Source organism: Sceloporus occidentalis, unplaced genomic scaffold (assembly GCF_023333645.1).
Source record: "Sceloporus occidentalis isolate IW3139 unplaced genomic scaffold, rSceOcc1.0.p SCAF_4, whole genome shotgun sequence".
NCBI classification, from domain to species: Eukaryota; Metazoa; Chordata; class Lepidosauria; order Squamata; family Phrynosomatidae; genus Sceloporus; species Sceloporus occidentalis.
In genome coordinates, this window is record NW_028316984.1 from 151,990,800 (window position 1) to 152,013,093 (window position 22,294).

Here is a 22,294-nt window from a genome sequence, read left to right on the forward strand (position 1 = left end):
TGGCTGACCACCCCAGTCCCAATTCGGCTATTGTTGAGGGAGCTCAACACAGCTTCGTGCCGAAGCAGGCTACCTCCCCCGTCGATCGGGAGGCGAAAAAGGTGGATGGCCTGGCCAAGAAGGCCTACTCGGCAGCGGCCCTTGCGGTAAAGGCCAGCAATTACACCGCCTGCATGGGGGCATACGTTCAAACCCTCATGGAACGTATCTCCCCTCTCATCCCGGACATCCCGGATGACGTCCAGAGGCAGCTGGTCAAGGTCAGGGACGAGACTCACTCCATCGGAAGCTGGCTCATCACCACTTCCAGAAATATGGCTGACTGCGCAGGGAGGGCCATGTCTGCTTCCATGGCACTCAGGCGACACGCCTGGTTGAGGGCCTCGGACCTCAACCCGACCGTCAAGGCGGCCATCAAGGACATGCCACTCGACGGGACCGGACTCTTCCATGCGGAGACCGACGACCACCTGAACAGGAAGTTCAGGATGAAGACGGCAGCTAAGAAGCATGGCATGTCCTCTGCACCTGCTTCTCCATTTCGAAGGCATCAGCGCCCGTGGCAGCCGCAAGGTCAGTCACAGGGGACCTTCCCTCGGGATCGACAGTCCCAACAGCAGGGCTCCCAGAGATGTCGCTACCCCTCGCAGTCTTCCTCCTCCTCTGGCCGCCGTAACTTCCCGCCTCGGTACCGCAAGTCCTGTCAGCAGGACACCGACCAGGGGAAGAAGAGAGCCTGAAGGGACGCAGCGCACTTCGCCTCCCTCTCACCCCCCTTCTTTCTGGACATTTTGAGGCCCTTCGCTAACACCTGGGCCTCAATAACATCGGACTCGTGGGTTCTCAACATCGTCCGTAGGGGATATGCCCTCGAGTTCTAAGAGCTCCCTCCAACTGGAGCCTTCATGTCCACTCCCCCCTCAGACACCCTTCTCGACGAAGTGCGCACCTTGCTTGAAAAAGGGGTCATCTCCCCTTTACCACCTGACCAATGTCCCAGAGCCTTCTTCTCTAGGTACTTTACGGTACCGAAAGCGGATGGGGGCATCAGGCCCATCCTGGACTTGAGACAATTGAACTTGTTCCTTGAATACCGTCACTTTCGGATGGTAACCTTGGCTTCCATTCTGCCTCTGCTCCGCCAGGGCCTGTGGTTCGCGACCGTCGACCTGAAGGACGCTTATTTCCATGTCGGGATCCGGGAGTCCCACCAGAGATTCCTCGCCTTCGCGGTCGGCTCCACCTCGTACCGCTACAACGTCCTTCCCTTCGGCTTGGCCACGGCTCCTTGGGTCTTCACAAAGTGCATGGCACCGGTGGTGGCATACCTTCATCAGAAGGGCTTCATGGTCTTCCCTTATCTGGACGACTGGCTGTTTGCCGCCGAGTCACAACTCGAACTGCAAGAGGCAGTCTCATTCGCCCTGCACCTCTTGGACTCCCTCGGACTGGTTGTCAACAGGGAAAAATCCCACTTCACACCAACCAGGCAGGTCAAGTTCATCGGGGCCATTCTCGACTCCGAAAGATGCTCCGCCTTTCTCCCTCCAGACCGTTTCCAGGCCTTGACTGCGTCGCTCAGGCCTTGCATCTCCTACAGAAGGGTGAGGGCCAGAGATGTCCAAGTCGCTCTGGGCCACATGGCATCAACGACGTTTGTCACGCCTTGGGCAAGGCTTCGCCTCCGACCGTTGCAATCCTGGTTCCTCTCTGCCTTCTCTCCGATGGAGGACCCCCCGTCAAAGTGGCTCACGGTACTGAGACCGGTAGCGGCTTCCCTGAGATGGTGGTTGGACTTCCACAACGTCGGCACCGGGATGCCCTTCCATCAGCCCCAGTCGCAGCTGACTCTCACAACCGATGCATCCCTGCAGGGCTGGGGCACCCACCTGCTCGACTTGGTTGTCAAGGACAAGTGGTCCGCCCAAGACAAGCTCCTCCACATCAACGCCCTGGAGATGCTGGCAGTGGAGAAGGCATTGAGGGCGTTCGAGTTCGCCGTCACAGGCAAGGTGGTCCTCCTGAGGACGGACAACACCACCGTGATGTATTACATCAGCAAGCAAGGAGGCACCAGATCCAAGACCCTGCTCGACCTTACGCTCCGCATCTGGGACTGGTGCATCCAAAGACAAATCCTCCTCCAGGCGATTCACCTTCTGGGAGAGGACAACGACCTGGCAGACCGCCTCAGCAGATCTCCGTCGGTGTGCCACGAGTGGAGGCTCCATCCCGAGACGGTCAGCGACCTCTTCAACCGGTGGGGAACACCCCGGATCGACCTCTTCGCGACCAGGTGGAACACCCATTGTCCCCAGTTCTGCTCCAGGAAGCGGATGGACGGATCCCTCGGAGACGCATTCGCCTTCCTCTGGACGGGGGAGCTTCTCTACGCGTTCCCTCCGTTCCCTCTCATCATCAGGGTAGTGTCCAAGATGACAATGGACCGCTCGCATGCGATCCTGATCACCCCGTGGTGGCCGAGACAGCCCTGGCTTGCATCCCTTCTTCACCTTTCCAGGAGATGCTTTCTCCGCCTCGACCCTCGTCCGGACCTGCTGTCGATCCAGGACGGGAAGATCCTCCACCCGGACATCGAGAACCTGCCGCTGGTGGCCTGGAGGATACAGCCCTGACTGCCCTGCCAGAGGCGGTAAGGACGGTGATCCTGGCTGCAAGGAAACCTTCCACCCAGCGGTCCTATGCCTCCAAGTGGAGAAAATTTGGCCTTTCCTGGACCAAAAAGGCTTGTCTCCTGCTCAAGTGTCCACTCCAGTGGTGCTGGAGTTTTTGATGGCACTTTTGGATGAGGGGCTATCTCTCGCATCCATTAAGTGCTATTTGTCTGCCATTTGTGCCAAATATCAGTTCGGGGGGAGGGTTTCCTTCTTCAAAGACCCCTTGGTGAAGTGGTTCCTTAAAGGATGTGCCAACCTGTATCCTCCTGTGTCGGTACCGGCACCGGCTTGGAGTTTGGAGGCGGTACTGTCCGCCCTCCAATCCAAGCCCTTTGAACCGATGGCCACAGCGGACTTGAGACTATTGACTTGGAAGACCGCCTTTCTTGTGGCCATCACCTCTGCCCGCCATGCGGGCGAACTCTGTGCCTTACGGAGGGACCAACCATTCTTGAGGTTCCACAAGGACAAGGTGGTCCTCCGGACAGACATTACTTTTTTGCCGAAGGTAGTGTCTGCTTTCCACATGTGCCAGGACATTGTACTGCCTACCCTCGCATCCAACCTGACGTCGGATGCGGAGCGACGCCTGCACTCTCTTGATGTCAGGAGAGCATTGGCGTTTTATTTGGACAGAACTGCTGCCTCCAGTCGGTCCGAGAGACTTTTCCAATGCTACTCGGAGCCGAAGAAGGGGTTGCCTGTGTCTGCGCAGAGGTTTTCTAAATGGGTGGCTGGTACCATCCACCTCTGCTATGAACTTTTGGGCAAACCTCTCCCGGGCAGGGTTCGGTCCCATTCCACAAGGTCAATGTCGACATCCTCTGCATTCCTGTCGGGGATCCCCTTGGAGGATCTGTAAGGCTGCTGTCTGGTCCCAGCCATTGACTTTTATAAAGCACTATAGGCTGGACACCAGGGCCATCCGAGAAGCAGCTTTCGGGAGGGCTGTGTTGGTTTCAGGGTTGCATTGATTGCACTACTGATGGTTGTGTTTCAGCATTTATGTATATAATGCCTTTGAGTTGCATTCTGTTGAAGGTTGATTTGCACAAATTCAATGGGATGGTCTTGCACGACCTTATCTCCCATTCTCAGGTTTAGCAATGTTGTTGCTATGTTTGGTTCGCGCAGTAACAAAAAGACTGACTCCCTTTATGGTTCAAGGTGTTTATTGTTTTAATAAATATACCTTTGGTTTACCATAGCTTTGGTTTCAGGACACTCCCTCCGCCGCATACCTAAGCTTGTCAGTCTAAACCCATTTGTATGATTCGCAGAGACCACGAAGAAGAAGGACAGGTTGCTTACCTGTAACAGTATTTCTTCGAGTGGTCATCTGCGAATACATACAAATCCCACCCGTCCGTCCCCTCAGTGTCCTGCTCACATTGGCTCTTTCCATCGCCTGCTTGGCGGAAAAATTGCGGAACTGGGGAGAAGAGCGGGAAGGCAGGGGCCTTATAACGGGTGGGCAGAGTTACCGCCAAAAAGTTTCTATATGTTGCAAAGTAAACTTTGCCCAGTGATTCCAGAAGTTTCCGAACAGCACTGCGCAGGCGCAGTGAAACCTATTTGTATGTATTCGCAGATGACCACTCGAAGAAATACTGTTACAGGTAAGCAACCTGTCCTTATCAAGCCTGGCTACTTCACTATCAACACCTAATTCAATACTTGTTATGTGCAAATTAAAAAGCACCAGTCCCAGTATAAATCCACGAAGGACCTCACTACTCACATCCCTCTATGTTTGTGAAAACTAATAATTTATTCTTACTCTCTGCTTTCTGTTCTTTAACCATTTTTCAGTCCATATTATCCTGTGAATTTTGGTAGGTCCAAGTAGACAGTGGATACATGATAATTAATCCCTGTTTTTATTTGCACTTTGGCTGAACTTGAAAAGACTAGTGAGACTGGATTTACTGAAGAAGTCATGTTGATTCTTTTTCAGCATGGCTTGTTCTTCTGTCCATGTAATAACACTTTATACCCACTTACCTGGAACAAATGTTAAAGCAAGTAGCATGTAGGTTCATGGACTTTTGCTGGAATCCCATTTTAAAAAAAAGGTGTTAAATGGCCACTATTCTGGTACACAAGCAGATTTCAGCATTATGTTACATATTTTGGTTAGAAGATTAGTAATTTTGTTTTTAAATTCTTTAAGAACTCTTGGTATCCTGTATTCTTGGTGATTTGTAATTTGTCAATTTTTGAATTTTTTGTCACTTGTATTTGCAATGTAACAGCTTTCCAATCTGCCCTCCTGGAAATATTCGTTCAGGCATAAGTACTACTACCACATCTTCAACAGTGGAGGCAGAAGGAAAGATTTATTCAGCTCCTCTGCATTCAGCTCCTTATCCTCTTTTAGAACTTTAGTTTTATTGTTATCCAAATGTCCAACAGAAAAGGAAACTAAAATGATGATTTTTTTTAAAAAAAAATCCTTATAAAGGTAATAAGGGAAAGACGACCAAGGGAGAGATGATATAAGTTTATAAAATGCAAATAGTGAGTTTAGAAAGAGATTATCACCCTTTTGTAAAGAGAGAACTTGGACCATACGATTGAATTAACAATTCAAGACTGATAAAAGGATGTATTCCTTCACCATAATACCATGGACTTACCTATCCAACACATGATGTCTGTCACTAGCATAGTTGGCTTTGAAATGATTGTAAGTTCCTAAGACCATGACCATAAGTTCCTGAGGAAAATCTGGTAATGGGATGCAGGGCCAGGTGTATAGACCATTCATCTGGTTTAACAAGGCAGTTCCTGTATTCATTGCCTGTTTAATGATTATTCATGTGCATAACAGAAATTGAGGCAGTTGTCTCAACTCTGCATGGAAACTAGGCTTTATAGGACAATACTAACGTGGAAATATAGAGAAGATCACCAGATCTGACCCTAGGTCAGCAGAAACTAGGCTAGGTTGTAGGCCATTTCAATCTTGTATAATGCATCTCCTTCCCCTTCTGCTGATCTCAGTTCTGATGACAAAAGAATTTGATGGAAGAATGCCCACCTTCAGTGTACATCCATATCTAGAAACGATTGAACTCTGAGTAGACTTGTACAGGATTGTACTATAACACAGAATGTGAAAATTGCAAGGAATCACGAAATTGGCTGTACAGTTTCTGTCTTTCCCCTCTGTGAAGAGCTAAGGGCCACACAAAGCATGTTGTGCATGAAATTAAAATGCATGTTATTACTTATGTAAATAGCATGTGATATCTCATTTTGCCTTGTATGGGAATCCTGTATTGGTGCAAATGTAGGCTACTCTTGAAAACCAAGAAGATTTTCAGATAGGTGAAAGATAAATGAATCTCCCCTCCCTTCTTGTCATTCTGACACAAGTATTTATAGAACAGAGGCAGGGGAATTATATTGGTTCAGTTAAAACAAATCTTGCCAAGAAAACCCCATGATAGGTTCACCTTAGAGTCTCCATAAGTCAGAAACAAAGGCATACAAGAAAGAGCCGGAACAGACTGGCAAGTTAAGCCACCTTCCAGATGGCTTGGGAGCGTGGCGTTTACCCGCTGCACTCTCCCAAGGTGCCCAGAAGCCACACAGCTATATACATGGGAGCGACTTCATGACACTCCAGCAGCATGACCATCATGAAGCAGGCTTCCAGCCACAGCGCAAGTGCAGAACTGGCTTTTTCCACCTGAAAATGGAGTGGCTCTTTGCTGCTCCTTTTTGGATGGCTTCAAGGCAGATTGGGGGTGCGACGTGCAGTTGCTGCAGCCCCAATCTGCCTTCGGAAGAGGTGGCTTCAAGCAGCCCCTTCTGTCGGTCTATTTTGGCCCAAAGTTAACACCCCCTCTAATTTCTTCCTTAGAAATGAGGCAGGGCACAGCAATTCTGGAAACAACCTCTGCTTGGACAAAGAACTGCTCTTTGTCACAGCAGGCCATAGACATACATGAAGCAGTGATCTGAGTAAGCATAAGCTAATTTCATATTTTGAAAAGGTCAACAAACTCTGAGGTCAGTTCTGCTTGACATAACAGAAAACAGGCGGACAACTTTAGTATACTTTATAGGGTTATCAAACTCCATGGACTCGATCCATTATTATAATGGGAACGGTCCGTTTTTTTCCTTCTGCCATTTCACTGGTTTCACTGAATGGAAACCAGGCTGTGAAACAATGTATTTTCCAGTTAGTTTTCAGGACAAAGGAAATCAACTTATCTCCCTCCCCAATGGAAATCAGTTGCTCAAAGGGATTAAGTGAGTGAGTTCTGGCTAAGAATGTCTGTGTTTGCCTCATTGTTATTTTTGATATACAGGAATTGTTTTCCAAAGAAGTAGTTTCTTTTTTTTTTTTTTTTAAGTCATGTCTGACGCCCAAGCAATGCTTTGTTCTCTCAAATATATTTTAACATCTCTTGGCAGGTTTAGTTCCAGATAAACATCTAGGAAAAACACTGGATGAAATGGAACCTTATCTTTTGGAAGTAAGTATTATCAAAAGTATACTTGAAACATTTTATGCTTCAAAAAAAAGTTATATATACAGGAAGCTAACTGGACTTTCTTAGTTCTTAAAGCACATACTTTAAAAACATACATAAAGCCAGAAGTTAGCAAATAAAAAACATTTGTTATGTAAACCACATGATAGAAGTGTTGTATTTGACAAATTTGACTTCAGCTCTGTGTGTGTGTGTGTGTGTGTGTGTGTGTGTGTGTGTGTGTGTGGAGAGAGAGAGAGAGAAAGAGAAAGATGGAGGTGGGGGGAGAACAGCAATCTAAAGTAAATACTGGGTTGCATCCTGGCTTAGTCATGCTTGGGGAAGACCTAATTAGATGACAGAAATTTGAAGTTCTTACGGGTGTCTTGTCCCATCAGTTTCAATCAGTCTGCTTTAGACATAGCTCAGTCTGGATCAAGCCCATTTCCAAATGGAAATAATCAACATCTTTGAGGGAAAGTGCATTCTTTCTGTATGGAGCATGGGATGTCTTCATTATAAAGTGTAAACTGAATTATGTTTATGAACAAAAGGAGAAAGGAATGGCAGTGGGGAAGGGGGTAAAGTCCAGCAGATACTGACAGTTCTTCTCTCCCTCCAAGGCCAGGGCGATGGCAGTTGGTATGGAGGTAGGGCCTTTCATCTGCCATTTTTGCATTTCATTCATTATGTTCAGGTCATCATCAAAGGGAATTAATCCCCATGGAGGGAATTGTGTGTTAAAATTACTCAGATATTGAGTAATTGTGGTGAAGAATTAGATATTAGTGGAGTAAGACAAACTGGATATATATTAGAATTCATTGGAATATTCTGGAGTAAATTCCAATAGTGTTATGGATTCTCATATTGTGAAATTTGAATTTGCTCTGAAAGTCTTTGCACAGCTCAAAATGTTAATTGGGAGCTTAAGGGTGTCTCTTTCAAAAGCTGAGACTATAAAGATCTGTTGTTTTTCCTTCCCATGGTACATAGATACATAAGAAAATAGGATATGTGAGAGAGGGAATGTTAACAGGAGAGAGGCATTCCTGGAATTCTTTTGCCAAGTCGCTACCCTGCATAATGTCTTGTATCCTATGGTAAGCTGAATATAAGTTTTTAGTTGCTCTTTATCACTAGCTAGATAAAGCACTCCTATAGTGCTGCTATTCACTTTAAGTGCCCTGGCTGCCTCCTATTCCGTTCCGGGATTTGCAGTTTAGAGAGGGGAATTTAGAATTCTCAGCCAAAGAATCTTAGGCCTCACTGAACTACAAACCCCAGAATACACCAGGAGGCAGCCAGAGCAGTAATAATGGAATAGCAGCACTATAAAAGTTTAGTGCAGTAATGTGGTAGGACATTAGTAGCTGTAACCATCTATTGTGTTAAAGAAAAAGAAGATGCTTATGTGTTAAACAGGAGAGGTCTAACTAGTGTATTTAGGCCCTATACAGACCATGGCGGAGTCAGAGCGTAGCCTCCTCATGATGCATGTCCCAACTCTGCCCCTAGGATGCTGTGGCGCCGCGTGCCGCTCCACCCAGTGCACAGTGTCACTGCACTCCTCTGGCGCTACGTCAATACTACATAGCGCTGAAGAAGTGCTGCATAGCCACACCACCACAGCTATCACACCCTTTCCATGGCCTTGGAAAAGCTGGATCAGGGCCATGGCGTGAAGTTGCTGTGGTCCCAATCCGGCTAGGAAAGGGGTGGCTGGAAGTCACCCCTTTGGGGCTATATGTACAGCCCCCAAGTTACAAGCACCAGTTCCCAGTCTCAGTCATCTTCCTTTAGAGAGCTGGTGTACTCTCTTCTTGTAATGTTGCTCAGGAGATGCATTTATGAATATGTAGAGAAGATCTCACAGATCAGGACCTAAAGTTTAACTAAGTAAAGCTTAGGCTTATTGACAAATAAAAATAAAAGTGGTACAGTGAGCATGCCGAGAGCCAGTGTGATGTAGTGGTTTGAGAGTTGGACTATGACTCCAGAGACCAGGGTTCAAATCCTGGCTTTACCATGTAAACCTGCTGGATGACCTTGGGCAAGTCACAGTCTCTCAGCCTCAGACAATTGCAGTGGCAAACCCCCTTTGAAGAAACTTGCCAAGAAAACCCTTAAGGTCTACATAAGGTCAGAAATGACTTGAAGGCACACAACAACAACAAGCAGGTAGGAGGCATAGAACTGCAGATAAGAAATAAACAGATGAAATGCTGAGTCTAACTTCTAATGCTTTCTCTAACTGATACAATACACAAGTAAGTTGTAAAATGAGGCACAAGAGGTGAATTGGAAATTACACATCCTCCCTTTGGCGTATTGGTTGAAGAGGCAGAATGGAATCCAGTGAGTGTAGCTTCTCTGGTAATGCCAACCCTTAAGATCTGTAATAAAAGAATGTACTGGTAATAGATGCAGTATGTGCTTACATGACCTGAACTATGAGAACGATGCCATGTTTTTAGGATGACAGATGGGATGAAAGATCTATAGTGCACATTTTTTGCCCTAAAGGGAACAACATGTTGTGTTTGGTCGAATCACAGACCACACACAGACTTACAAATTGTATGCAATTTCCACAGGTTATCCTGTGGTAACATTGTGCCTGAAATTATCTCCTATCTAGAAGTGAGTATTTCTTGCAGCATGTCAGAAGTGCTGCAACAGATGTGCAAATCCTTGTTCAATGCATAGATTGGTGTTCTTCATGCATAGTTGGTGGCTGTTCACCTAGTGTTCCTCTGAATACTTGAAAGTAACCCACATGTGAAGGATAAGCAATTGATCAAATGGTAGGAGAAAAATAAGAAGTAAACAGAAATCCTTGTGAGACTGTAAAGCTGCATATTTTTTGCCAACTGAAGGTGCTAGAAGAGATGAAATTACTTTTTCTTTTTTTCAAATTACAGTGGGCTTTAGGTGTCCACAAGTGTTTGGTTCCAGGATCCCCCACAGATACCAAAACAGTGGATGCTCAAGTCCCATTATATACAGTGTCATAGTAAAATGGTATAAAATGACATGAAGGTTTGCTTTTTAGAATTAAGGTGGTGGGTATTTTCAGGCCATTGATGGCTGATTCTCTGGATGCTGCAGAGGTTGAATCTGTGGATACGGAGGGCCAACTGTATATAGTTTATTACAGATTTTGTCCTGGTTGAATAATAGTAGCACTGAACATATTGCATAGGGTAGTGTGGAAGAAAGTTGTTCCGTATGTACTCTTTTTTTGTCAGTAGTGGCTTTGTGTTTTTCTGTAAATGTCAGCATACATAAATATTTTACTAGATATTTAGCTTGCTTTTATAACTTAGTGAAACTGAAGCATAAACAACAGCTGCAAAGAAAGTTGAGGATATAGTTCTAAAAATATTTTCTTTGATTTCTGTTGGGGGTGTTTGTGTATATGTGTGAGAAAGAGAGTGAATGTGAGATAAAGAGATCAGAAGGGAATGGGCCAGTTTTGGAATTGCTGTTATTCCAAAATAGGCATATTTGTAGTTGTCCTAAAGCCTAATCTCTCCTTTAACCCTCATGGCAGACAGGACATTTTAGTCAGCCAGAGTCATGTTTTGTTACAGAATTCACATGGAACTAGACATATAGTTCACTTTACGCATTTTACAGTATTGGCACCTGAAAAACATTACACTGTGTCCCTGAGTTTCAGCCATCTGCCATATACATGTACAATTATTTTCCCATGAGAAAGAACAACTTCAACCAAAACTGTCCCCAACATATCAATTGCAATTATGTTAGTTACACTTTGGGGGGGGGGGGGGGGAGGTGGAGGATGAAGACTGATAACTAGCCAAAATGAATATTCCAACTAATATGATTACATGTATTCTAACTCTGGGTGTTTGGATATTATGGAATACCCACAAACACTCCTGTGAACATGTAAAATTATGGCATACAGTTTCCCCTCCATGTGCACGGATTTTTTTTATCCACACATCCAACCATCCACTGGTTGAAAATATTCCAAAAAGATACAAAATTGCAAAAAGCAAATCTTGAATTTGCTTTTTCATATAAGGAACACCATTTTGCTATGTCATTATATTTAACATGACTTGAGCACCCACAGATTTAGATATTCATGGGAGGTCCTAAAACCAAACCACAGTAGATACCAAGGGCCCAGTGTACATTACTATTCTAATTGAGGTCAGAAAATATCCTAGACAGAGGCACTAATTGAAGATCTTTTTACAAATCTATCCGAGTGTTATTTAATAAAGAAACTCCAGCCCAGATAATTGTAAATACTGCATATTCCTTTGGTTTGTCTGTTTATTTATTTGTGCTGTTTTAATCCAAGAGAATTGTGCTAGAAATGATATATTGCATACAAAAAAAGGAAGTTGCTACTAATATAGTTCCAACACACCATCTGAATCAGCTCTGTAGAAATAATGCAGTTAGACACTGCTTTAACTGCCATTGTTCCATTCTGTGGAATCCTGGGATTTATAGTTTGTTGTGGCACCAGGGCTCTCTGACTGGAAAGGCTAAATATCTCACAAAACTGCAGATCCCAGAAATCCATAGCTTAGAACCATGGCAGTTAAATGGTGTCAAACTGCATTATTTCTGCAGTGCAGATTCAGCTAATTTCTATTGCCTAGGATAGCTATGTTTGTCTGTTTGTCCTACAGATCATGCTGAACCACAGTTGCTTGTGCAGGCACAATCTTTTTGTGTACTGTTCCTGTTTATTCCACAGTGACTTTGAAAAGAAGATCAAATATATTTTCTTTTTAAAAAACTAAGCATAGATGAGTGTGGGATCCAGACACTAATATGTGGTTAATCTTTACTGAGGTTTCTCTGAAATAGGCCAGCTGAATAACCCATCATTTGAAATCTGCTAGTTTCAAATAGGGCTTGTTGGGTTTAGATGATACAAGAGAGAAACAACAATGAAAATGGTTCAAGGTCCTGAATCTTGGTGACTTCCACATGCTTAAGTTCCCCTGTAGAAGCAGTTGGATATTTTTGTCTAATGCAGTGGGCACATTCATTTCAAAATTACAGAATTAGGAGTTGCACATGGAGTGTCATTGTGCATAGATGTATATTGTATGTAGGAGCACATGCACATTTGGTTGTGTGATCAGTTGCACATTTTGATGCCTTGGTTAATTTGTGCAACATTGGCATTCAGCACAAGAGTTGGGTAGCACAATTAATGCGTAACTATGCATATAGATGATTATACTTCGCCCATGTTCTGTAACAGTGGCATACGATTCCAGGTGGTTCAATAGTTGCTCAAGAGGGGGTGCAAGAAAAATTAGTAAAAGCAAATGTGAAAAAGGGCAAGCCTCTATGTGTGGTTGCGTGTGCGCATATGTGCCACTGAGGATTGACAGGTCCCTGCAAAAGAGTGATGCTAGGATGCCTTCCTCCAACTTCAGACATCTGATATAACCCAAAAAGAGATCAGAATGAGTCCAGAACTATTTCTACTAAACATAACGGATGATTTAAAAGACCAACTGAACCAAGAAGAAACAAGTGTATTATTATATATGATTACGGCGGCACAAATAAGCTATGCCAAACATTGGAAGGAAAAAGATATACCCCAAATTTGAAGAATGGAAAATCAAACTAAATGAACTTGCATTAATGGACGAATTAATGATGATCATTAATAAGAAAATGACTCAACAATTTAAAAAGAAATGGGAAAAACTAAAGACTCTTTAGGACTAAAAAGGAAAAAAACAAGTGCTCTCAGAACAAATGGAGAAAAGGCTGCATGTGCCTGTAAAATCTTTGATAAGTACATGCCCTTACCTAAGAGCTTGAAAGAGTTGAGCCTTTGAGTATAAATGTGAAGAAGAAAAAATCTACCTAAGGGCAGTAGAAAATGAAGTAACAAATGGTATACGTGTAATAGTAACTGTTGTGTTTATGTTGTGTTGAATTATATGTGCTCATAAAAAAAAGAAAAAAAACTTAAATTAAGTTCCAAAAATATGTCCATGTTATGATATGGGTGTACATGCAACAGTTGAAAAGCAAAATATGAATAAACACTCACTTATACAGGAAGCTGGTCTATTTCTGAAGACCAGAAAGGACACTGCTGGGAACTCTGAAGTTTTTGATCTCTGTGTCCAGGAAAGATTTGTGGCACCAAGCGACAGTATTAGAACAAACAGCTTTAGAAAACATATAAACAGTTATTTTAATGGGGATATTAGTGAGGAAGAACAGACATATATTCCACTATTCCAAATATAGGTGCATTTTGTGGCTGCTTATACCTGGCAGGATCTCTGTTTCAAACAGCTTTTCAGCAGTAGTTTTTGGCAGGAAGAAGAATAAGCTGTTTTGACTAACTGTTTTGTAAGTTGTCCATTCTTATTGCATCAGCATTAATTATTCTTGATGGATTTGTCCTACAAGAACCTTACAGCAGTTTCTGACAGGTGCAGCTATCTTTTATGTCAGCAGTGTGAGCTTTGGAAGTGAAAGCTTGATTAAATGAATATTTGGTTATTTTTAGACAAAGAGATATTCTCTCATTAAAACGAAAATGGCTGATAACATAGGCCTGGTAAAGATAATTTGATCTTTATTTGAAAAAAAGATTTCAATTTACCATCCAAAATGGGTAAACAGACATGATTTAATTCTATGACAGATAACATCTTCATTTGAACTATATATATTTTCCTAAAGTAAAAGGTTGAAGAAGAATGAAAGGAAAAGAGCCTTCTTGAATATTCCAATGCAGTCAGGCTGATAGATTTTAAAATGTGATTGGATTTCCAATAAGGATATTAAGTGCAAATGCCCTTGTTCTTGCATTCAAATGCCATGGTGTACTGCTACTTGTGTAGTGCCATTCAACCACTGTCTTTGACTCATACAGGTTGAGTCTCTCTTACTTGGAATTCTGAAATCCAAAATATTCCAAAACCCATACTTTTTCATAGGTGGCTGAGGTAGTGACACCTTTGCTTTCTGATGATTCAATATACACAAACTGCTTCATACACAAAATTATATATAATACTATGTATAAAATTATCTTCAGGTTATGTGTATAATGTGTATATGAATCATAAATGAATTTTGTGTTTAGACTTGGTCCCATCTCCATGATATATCATGATGTATATGCAGATTTTCCAAAATCGGGGCGGGGGGATGAAACCAAAATCCAAAACACTCCTGGTCCCAAGCCTTTTGGATAAGGGAGATTCAAGATGTACCACACTTGTGGGGGACTGTGTCAAAATGAGCTATCCCCCCCCCCCCCCCCGTTGTATATTTGATTGAAAGAATACTCCTTGACTTCCTGTCACTACTTGAAACTTAACTTCCAGCAGGCTGGAAGGCAATACAGAAATACTTTAAATAAATAAATAAATTTAAATAATTTTATAATATATCCTACTTCCTTTATTATCAAAATCATAGAATAGAATCATAGAATCATAGAATCATAGAGTTGGAAGAGACCACAGGGGCCATCCAGTCCAACCCCCTGCCATGCAGAAAATCACAATCAAAGCATCCCCGACAGATGGCCATCCAGCCTCTGCTTGAAGACCTCCAAGGAAGGAGACTCCACTCCGAGGGAGTTTGTTCCACTGTCGAACAGCCCTTACAGTCAGGAAGTTCCTCCTAATGTTGAGGTGGAATCTCTTTTCCTGCAATTTGCATCCATTGCTTCGGGTCCTAGTCTCTGGAGTAGCAGAAAACAAGCTTGCTCCCTCCTCAATATGACATCCCTTCAAATATTTGAACAGGGCTATCATATCACCTCTTAATCTTCTCTTCTCCAGGCTAAACATCCCCAGCTCCCTAAGTCGTTCCTCGTAGGGCATGGTTTCCAGACCTTTCACCATTTTAGTCGCCCTCCTTTGGACACGCTCCAGTTTCTCAATGTCCTTTTTGAATTGTGGTGCCCAGAACTGGACACAATATTCCAGGTGGGGCCTGACCAGAGCAGAATATAGTGGCACTATGACTTCCCTTGATCTAGACACTATACTTCTATTGATGCAGCCTAAAATCGCATTGGCCTTGTTAGCTGCCGCATCGCACTGTTGACTCATGTTCAACTTGTGGTGTACTTGGACTCCTAGATCCCTTTCACACGTAGTTTCATTCAGCCAGGTGTCCTCCATCCTATATCTGTGCTTTTCGTTTTTCCACCCTAAGTTCAGTACCTTACATTTCTCTGTGTTGAATTTCATTTTGTTAGCTATGGTCCAGTTTTCTAGTCTGTTCAGGTCATTTTGAATTTTGATCCTGTCCTCTAGGGTATTAGCTATTCCCCCTAATTTGATAAGTATGCCCCCAATTTTGTCCTCCAAGTCATTGATAAAGATGTTGAATAGCACTGGGCCCAGGACAGAGCCCTGTGGGACCCCACTGGTCACTTCTTTCCAGGATGAAAAGGAGCCATTGTTGAGCACTCTTTGGCTTCGGCCAGTCAACCAATTACAAATCCATGTAACAGTCCAAGTAGACCACAAGTTGAACATGAGTGAACAGTGTGATGCGGCAGCTAAAAAGGCCAATGCTATTTTAGGCTGCATCAATAGAAGTATAGTGTCAAGATCAAGAGAAGTAATAGTGCCACTGTATTCTGCTTTGGTCAGGCCCCACCTAGAATATTGTGTCCAGTTCTGGGCGCCACAATTCAGAAAGGACATTGAGAAACTGGAGCGTGTCCAAAGGAGGGCGACAAAAATGGTGAAGGGTCTGGAAACCATGCCCTATGAGGAACGACTTAGGGAGCTGGGGATGTTTAGCCTGGAGAAAAGAAGATTAAGAGGTGATATGATAGCCCTGTTTAAATATTTGAAAGGATGTCATATTGAGGAGGGAGCAAGCTTGTTTTCTGCTGCTCCAGAGAACAGGACCCGGAACAATGGATGCAAGCTACAGGAAAAGAGGTTCCACCTGAACATTAGGAGGAACTTCCTGACAGTAAGGGCTGTTCGACAGTGGAATGCACTTCCTCGGAAGGTGATAGAGTCTCCTTCCTTGGAGGTCTTTAAACAGAGGCTGGATGGCCATCTGTCAGGGATGCTTTGATTTGGATTTCCTGCATGGCAGGGGGTTGGACTGGATGGCCCTAGTGGTCTCTTCCAACTCTACGATTCTATGATTCTATGATTCTAGTTACTTTGTCTAGCCCACATTTTACAAGCTTGTTTGCAAGAATATCATGGGGAACTTTGTCAAAGGCCTTACTGAAGTCAAGATATACTACATCCACAGCATTCCCTTCATCTAACAAGTTGGTAATTTTATCAAAAAAAGAGATCAGGTTTGTCTGGAATGATTTCTTTCTCTGAAACCCGTGTTGACTTTTTGTGATTATGGAATTGCTTTCTAGATGTTCACAGACTTTTTGTTTAATTATCTGCTCTAGAATCTTTCCTGGTATCGATGTCAGACTAACTGGACGATAATTGTTGGGATCCTCTTTTTTCCCTTTTTTGAAGATGGGGACAACGTTTGCCCTCCTCCAGTCTGCTGGCACTTCTCCTGTTCTCCAGGACTTCTCAAAGATTATTGCCAATGGCTCTGATATTACATTTGCCAGTTCTTTTAATACCCTTGGATGTAGTTCATCTGGTCCTGGAGACTTATATTCGTTTAGGTTGAACAGGTATTCCTGTACTATCTCTTTACTTATTCTGTGCTGAAATTCCTCTTTTCTGTCCTCTGCTCCATTATCGTCAGGTTGAGTTCCCTTTGCCTTTTCTGAGAAGACTGAGGCAAAGAAAGTGTTGAGTAATTCTGCCTTTTCTCTGTCCTCTGTTAGCATTTTGCCATCTTCTGCACGCAGTGGCCCTACCGTTTCCTTCTTCTTCCTTTTGCTACGGACATATCCAAAAAAGCCCCTTTTGTTGTTCTTAACCTCTCTAGCAAGCCTGAGTTCATTCTGTGCTTTGGCTTTTCTGACTTTACCCCTACACAGGCTTGCTATTTGTTTGAATTCCTCTTTGGTGATTTCCCCATTTTTCCATTTCTTATACATGCCCCTTTTTAATCTTAGCTCAGTTGAAAGTTCTTTAGTCATCCATCCTGGTTTCTTGAGACATCTCCCATTTTTCTTCCTCATTGGAACTGTTTGAAATTGTGCCTTCAGAATCTCCCTTTTAAGAAACTTCCATCCATCTTGAGCTCCCTTCTCTTTTACTATTGTTGACCCAGTATTTCTTTAAGTTTACTAAAATCAGCTTTCCTAAAGTCTAGAATGCGTGTCTGACTCTGCCTGGCTTCTCCTTTCCATTGTATAACAAACTCCAGGAGAACATGGTCACTTCCACCTAAGGATCCCACCACTTGCACCCCGTTAACCAAGTCATTCTTGTTGGTTAGGATCAGATCTAGAATAGTTGAACCCCTTGTTGCCTCTTCCACCTTTTGGACAATGAAATTGTCTTCGAGGCAAGTGAGGAATTTACTAGACCTTGAGGATTTGGCTGAGTTTGCCTTCCAGCAAATATCTGGGTAGTTGAAGTCGCCCATCACTACTACATCTCTCCTTTCTGAATGTGTGGTCATCTGTTCTTGAAAGACATCATCCAATTCCTCAGTCTGACTTGGGAGTCTGTAGTAGACTCCCACAATAACATCCTTGTTGTTTCCCTGCCCTTTAATTTTTATCCAAATGCTCTCCACCTGGCTTCCATGATGGATGTTCTGGATCTCTTCACTGGTGTAAATATCTCTGACATATAGTGCTATTCCTCCTCCTTTCCTGTTTGGCCTATTTCTCTTAAAAAGGTTATACCCCTCTATTTCTACATTCCAATTATGAGACTCATCCCACCAGGTTTCAGTGATGCCTATTATATCATATTTACTTTGTTGTGCTAGGAGTTGAAGTTCATCTTGCTTATTTCCCATGCTCTGTGCATTAGTGTAGAGGCATCTAAGACCATGTGTTCCCTTTACTTGCTGCCTGTGCAAGTTCTTTTTCCTCCCACTGTTGGGTCCTTGCACTGTTTGCCTTGTTCCCTCTCTGTCAGTTTGACTATCTTCTCCAGCCCTTTTGCCTTCCAGAATACTGTCTCCGTCCCCCAAATAATTCAGTTTAAAGCCCTCCTGATCAAATTCTTGAGGCTATTGGCAAAAATGTTTTTGCCAACTGGTGTGAGATGCAACCCATCCCTTGCCAGAAGTCCCTCCTCATAGAACCGCAGCTCATGATCCAAGAATCCAAATTGTTCTTTGTGGCACCATCTATGGAGCCAGTTGTTTACATCCGCTATTTTCTTCTCCCTTCCTGGCCCATGCCCTTCGACTGGGAGAAGAGAGGAGATGGCAACCTGTGCATCCACCTCTTTCAACTTCCTACCTAAAGCCTCATAATCCCTTATGATATTCTGAAGGCTGTGCCTTGCAGTATCATTGGTTCCTACATGAACCAAAAGAAAGGGGTAATGGTCAGTAGGCTTGACAAGTCTTGTCAGCCTCTCTGTCACATCACGGATCTTTGCCCCAGGGAGGCAGCACACCTCCCGAGACATCTTATCAGGTCCACAAACCACTGCTTCAGTGCCTCTCAGCAAAGAGTCCCCCATGACCATCACTCGCCTCCTCCAAGGCTTAGCAGCGGCTGTTCCCTTTGGTGGAGCTCTCTGGGTCCCCTGCTCTGTCCCTGAGGTCTGTTCCTGCTGCTGTTCCTCATCATCCCTGATAGCAGAGAGAGATTGAAATCGATTCTGTAGCTGTAAGCTTACAGAATGTTACCTGGTTTCGCTTCTTCTGTGTGTGACCTTCCTCCAACTATCTACTTCTGTTGTGTGTGAAGTGACCTCCTCCTCCCCAGCAACTTCCTCTGTGTGTTTCCTGTCCAGGACCATCTGGTCCGTTCTGGTCAGGAGAACCTCTTCCTCCCTATGATGCTGAAGTGTAGTGACCTGGGCCTCCAGCTGCTGTACCTTCTCTTCTAAGAGGGCTACCAACTTGCACTTAGTGCAGGTGAAGTTCCCCATATCCCTAGGCAAGAAGACAAACATCCCACAGGTGTTGCAGGTGACTGCAACAGGGCCTTCAGTGTCCATATTGAGAAGTCTAAAGGAGACACTGAAATAAGACTGTGGGCTTCCCCTACTAAACTTGGCCTTTGTCCCCAAATTCTGGCACTGAGTTCAAGTCACTGGGCCTATAGTTATGTAGAGCTCCTGGCTACTAGGTCCTTCCAGAGGAAAGTCTCTGACTTGCTTCCTCTGAGGAAAAGTCCCTACAGCCCCTTAAGGAAAAAAAGGAAAAGAAAAACTAAAGAGCCCCCCTCCAACAATGTTTTTAGGTCAGCTTCTCCTCTATTCTCCAAACCCTCCCTGATTATATAGAAAAATTAAAAATTCGCCCGCCGTTAGGCGCACGCCTCTGCTAGCCTTCTGTAGAATTTAAAGTTGAGACTCCTCCCAGCGGTGACTCCCAGAATGCAATAATTCAAAGTATAAGGTTAGATCTCACCAAAAGCACATGGAAAAGAAAACCAGCCCCTTAATCCTTGGAGGAAATGAACTAGAATGGCTCTGCTAGCCTTCTGTAGAATTTAAAGTTGAGACTCCTCCCAGCAGTGACTCCCAGAATGCAATAATTCAAAGTATAAGGTTAGATCTCACCAAACGCACATGGAAAACCAGCCCCTTCCTCCTTGGAGGAAATGAACTAGAATCCTTTCATCAGTACTGTTCACCTTATCTGTTGCTAAAATCTGAGATCTGTTACTAAATGATGTTTCAAGAGGTGGGCCACCAAGGGACCACCTGCTTGCTTTTGCTTTTATTGAAGAAGTATTCTCCTAAACACTTCTTGAGAGGTCTCATTCTGATGTTGTTATTGTTGCTATTTCTGTCCCTCCTTTTCCCCAGTTCGGGATTCAAAGTGGCTTATAACAAATTTAAAAAAACAGGTGAAATACTCACAAAATACAAAAGTTAAAAAGATCAAACAATAAAAATATTTAAACCACTTTAAAACATGCACTGTTAAACACAGAGACACACTCACACCAGCACAACAATTAGCAAGACTCAAGACATTGTTTAGATGAAACAGACCTTATATAGTCTACTCACCAAATGTTGTCCAAACAGAAAAAGCTGTTTGTTTGCAGAAAGAAAATAGTGAGGGTCTAGTCTTAATCTCTCTGACAAGGGAGTTCCAAGGCCTGAGAACGGCCCTTGAGAAAGCCCTCTCCCATGTTCTCAGCAGATGTACTTATAAGGGTGGTGGGACAAACAGATGGACTCTTTGGACCAGCTGAAATTTCGAAGTGCTGTTCAGAGGCAGCCCCATATAAACCATGCTGTAATAATCTAACCAGGATCTAACTAAGGCATGTGGTATGGACACAGCTAGTGTACAAGCTGTAACTGTGCAGGTGCACTGATGAGCACCACAGAAACTTGGCTTTCCAGACTCAAGAGTTAAATCCAGGAGCACAGTCAAGCTGCAGACCCTCATCTTCAGGGTGAATGTAAGGCCATTCAGCAGAGATTGAATCCCTATTTCCTGATGCGCCATTTCACTGACTAACTTTGTCTCAACTGGATTAAGTTTCAGTTTGTTCAACCTCATCCAGTCCATTAATACAGGCACTGGTTTAGGACCCAAACAGATTCCTTGGCCTGTTACAGACAGGCCAAAATAAAGCTGCTTCGAGTCACTTTGGAGGTATGGTATTTCAATGATGCATGCGTCCTAAGAGTCCAAAAGCCGCATCAAAGCTGCATTCCACTCCTAAGAACTGGAGTGTGGCTTTGGTCCGGCTTTTGGACTCTTAGGACACATGCATCATTGAAATACCATACCTCCAAAGTGACTCGAAGCAGCTTTATTTTGGCCTGTCTGTAACAGGCCCTTGGTTAATCCATCCCAGAAACACTTGGAGTTGGGCAGCCAGCACATGCTCCAGAACCTTGTTTAAAAACGGAGTCTTAGAGATTGACAGATAACTATCTAGAATGGTGGCATCCTTTAAATTACATCTAAATGACTAAATGACATCTAAATGACAAAGAACTGCTAGACATTGAATCTCCTTTGTCTAGAATTCTGAATTCTGAAATACTTCCAAATCCAAAATTGTCCACATGAGTGGCCGAGATAGTGACAGATTCACTTTCTGATGGTTCAGTATACACAGGTTTTGTTTTATTCACAAAATTATTAAAATACTGTGTACAAAATTATCTTCTGGCTATGTGTATAAGGTGTACACAAAACATAAATAATTTTATTTTTAGAGGAGCTCATTTTTAAGTTATCTCATATGCAAATATTCTAAAATCCAAAAAAATAAAAATAAAAAAAATCTAAAATCCAAAATACTTCTAAGCATTTTGGATAAGGGAGACTCAACCTGGATCGCAAATAGTAAAAGTACTACAAAATGTTTGTTTGTTTGTTTGTTTGTTGTTGTTGTTGTTCATGTAGTCTGTGAATTCAATGTCATTCATTTATATATTTTCCTTTCATGATTTTTATAGCCCCCTGAAAAAGCCATAAGAGCCAAAATCGAAGGAGCTCTGGTGGCATGGTAGTTAAATGCTGGTACTGCAGCCATTCACAGCCACAAGGTTTTGAGTTTGATCCCAGCCAGGGTCCACTCATCCTTGCATCCTTCCGTAGGTCCCTAAAATAAGTATCCAGCTTGTTGGGGGCAATTAGCTTACATATTGTATACTGTTTAGGGAGTGCATAAATACACTGATAAGCAGTATAGAAATGTATTAGCCATATTGCTATAGGCTTTTCAGTTGATGAACAGACCATATTTTGAGCAGCTCAAAGTAGAAGGAATAAATATAAATTAAACAAATAGGAATACAAATATAACATAATGCTACAAATACAAATGCAATAAACAAATGAGAGCGACAGTAAAAGATTCATGCTGGCTTGTTTCCTCTGTCCTTTACATGTGATTTCTATTAAAACTACAGTAGGTGAAAGCTCATATTGTTTCATACTTTCTGGAGTCCTCTTATTTGGAAGTTTTTATTGTGTGGTTGAAGTAATGCTGCTGTATGGGCTGGAAACAGATTTTAATCTTGGTTTCGCCCTAACATGGCTGATTGTATGGGATTGAGGGAGCTA

The 22,294-nt window shown here is 43.3% G+C and overlaps 1 protein-coding gene across 5 annotated transcripts in view; it reads left to right on the forward strand.

Moving 5' to 3' along the window:
* The window catches only part of LOC149314862 (uncharacterized), a 330,650-nt gene that overhangs the window by 100,582 nt on the left and 207,774 nt on the right, over positions 1–22,294 (forward strand). For all 5 annotated transcript variants that reach the window (XM_089522021.1, XM_089522019.1, XM_089522020.1 and 2 more), the window contains one exon: positions 7,110–7,171. In XM_089522021.1, the coding sequence (XP_089378147.1) occupies positions 7,110–7,171 (62 nt within the window). The remainder of the gene's footprint in view (positions 1–7,109; positions 7,172–22,294) is intronic.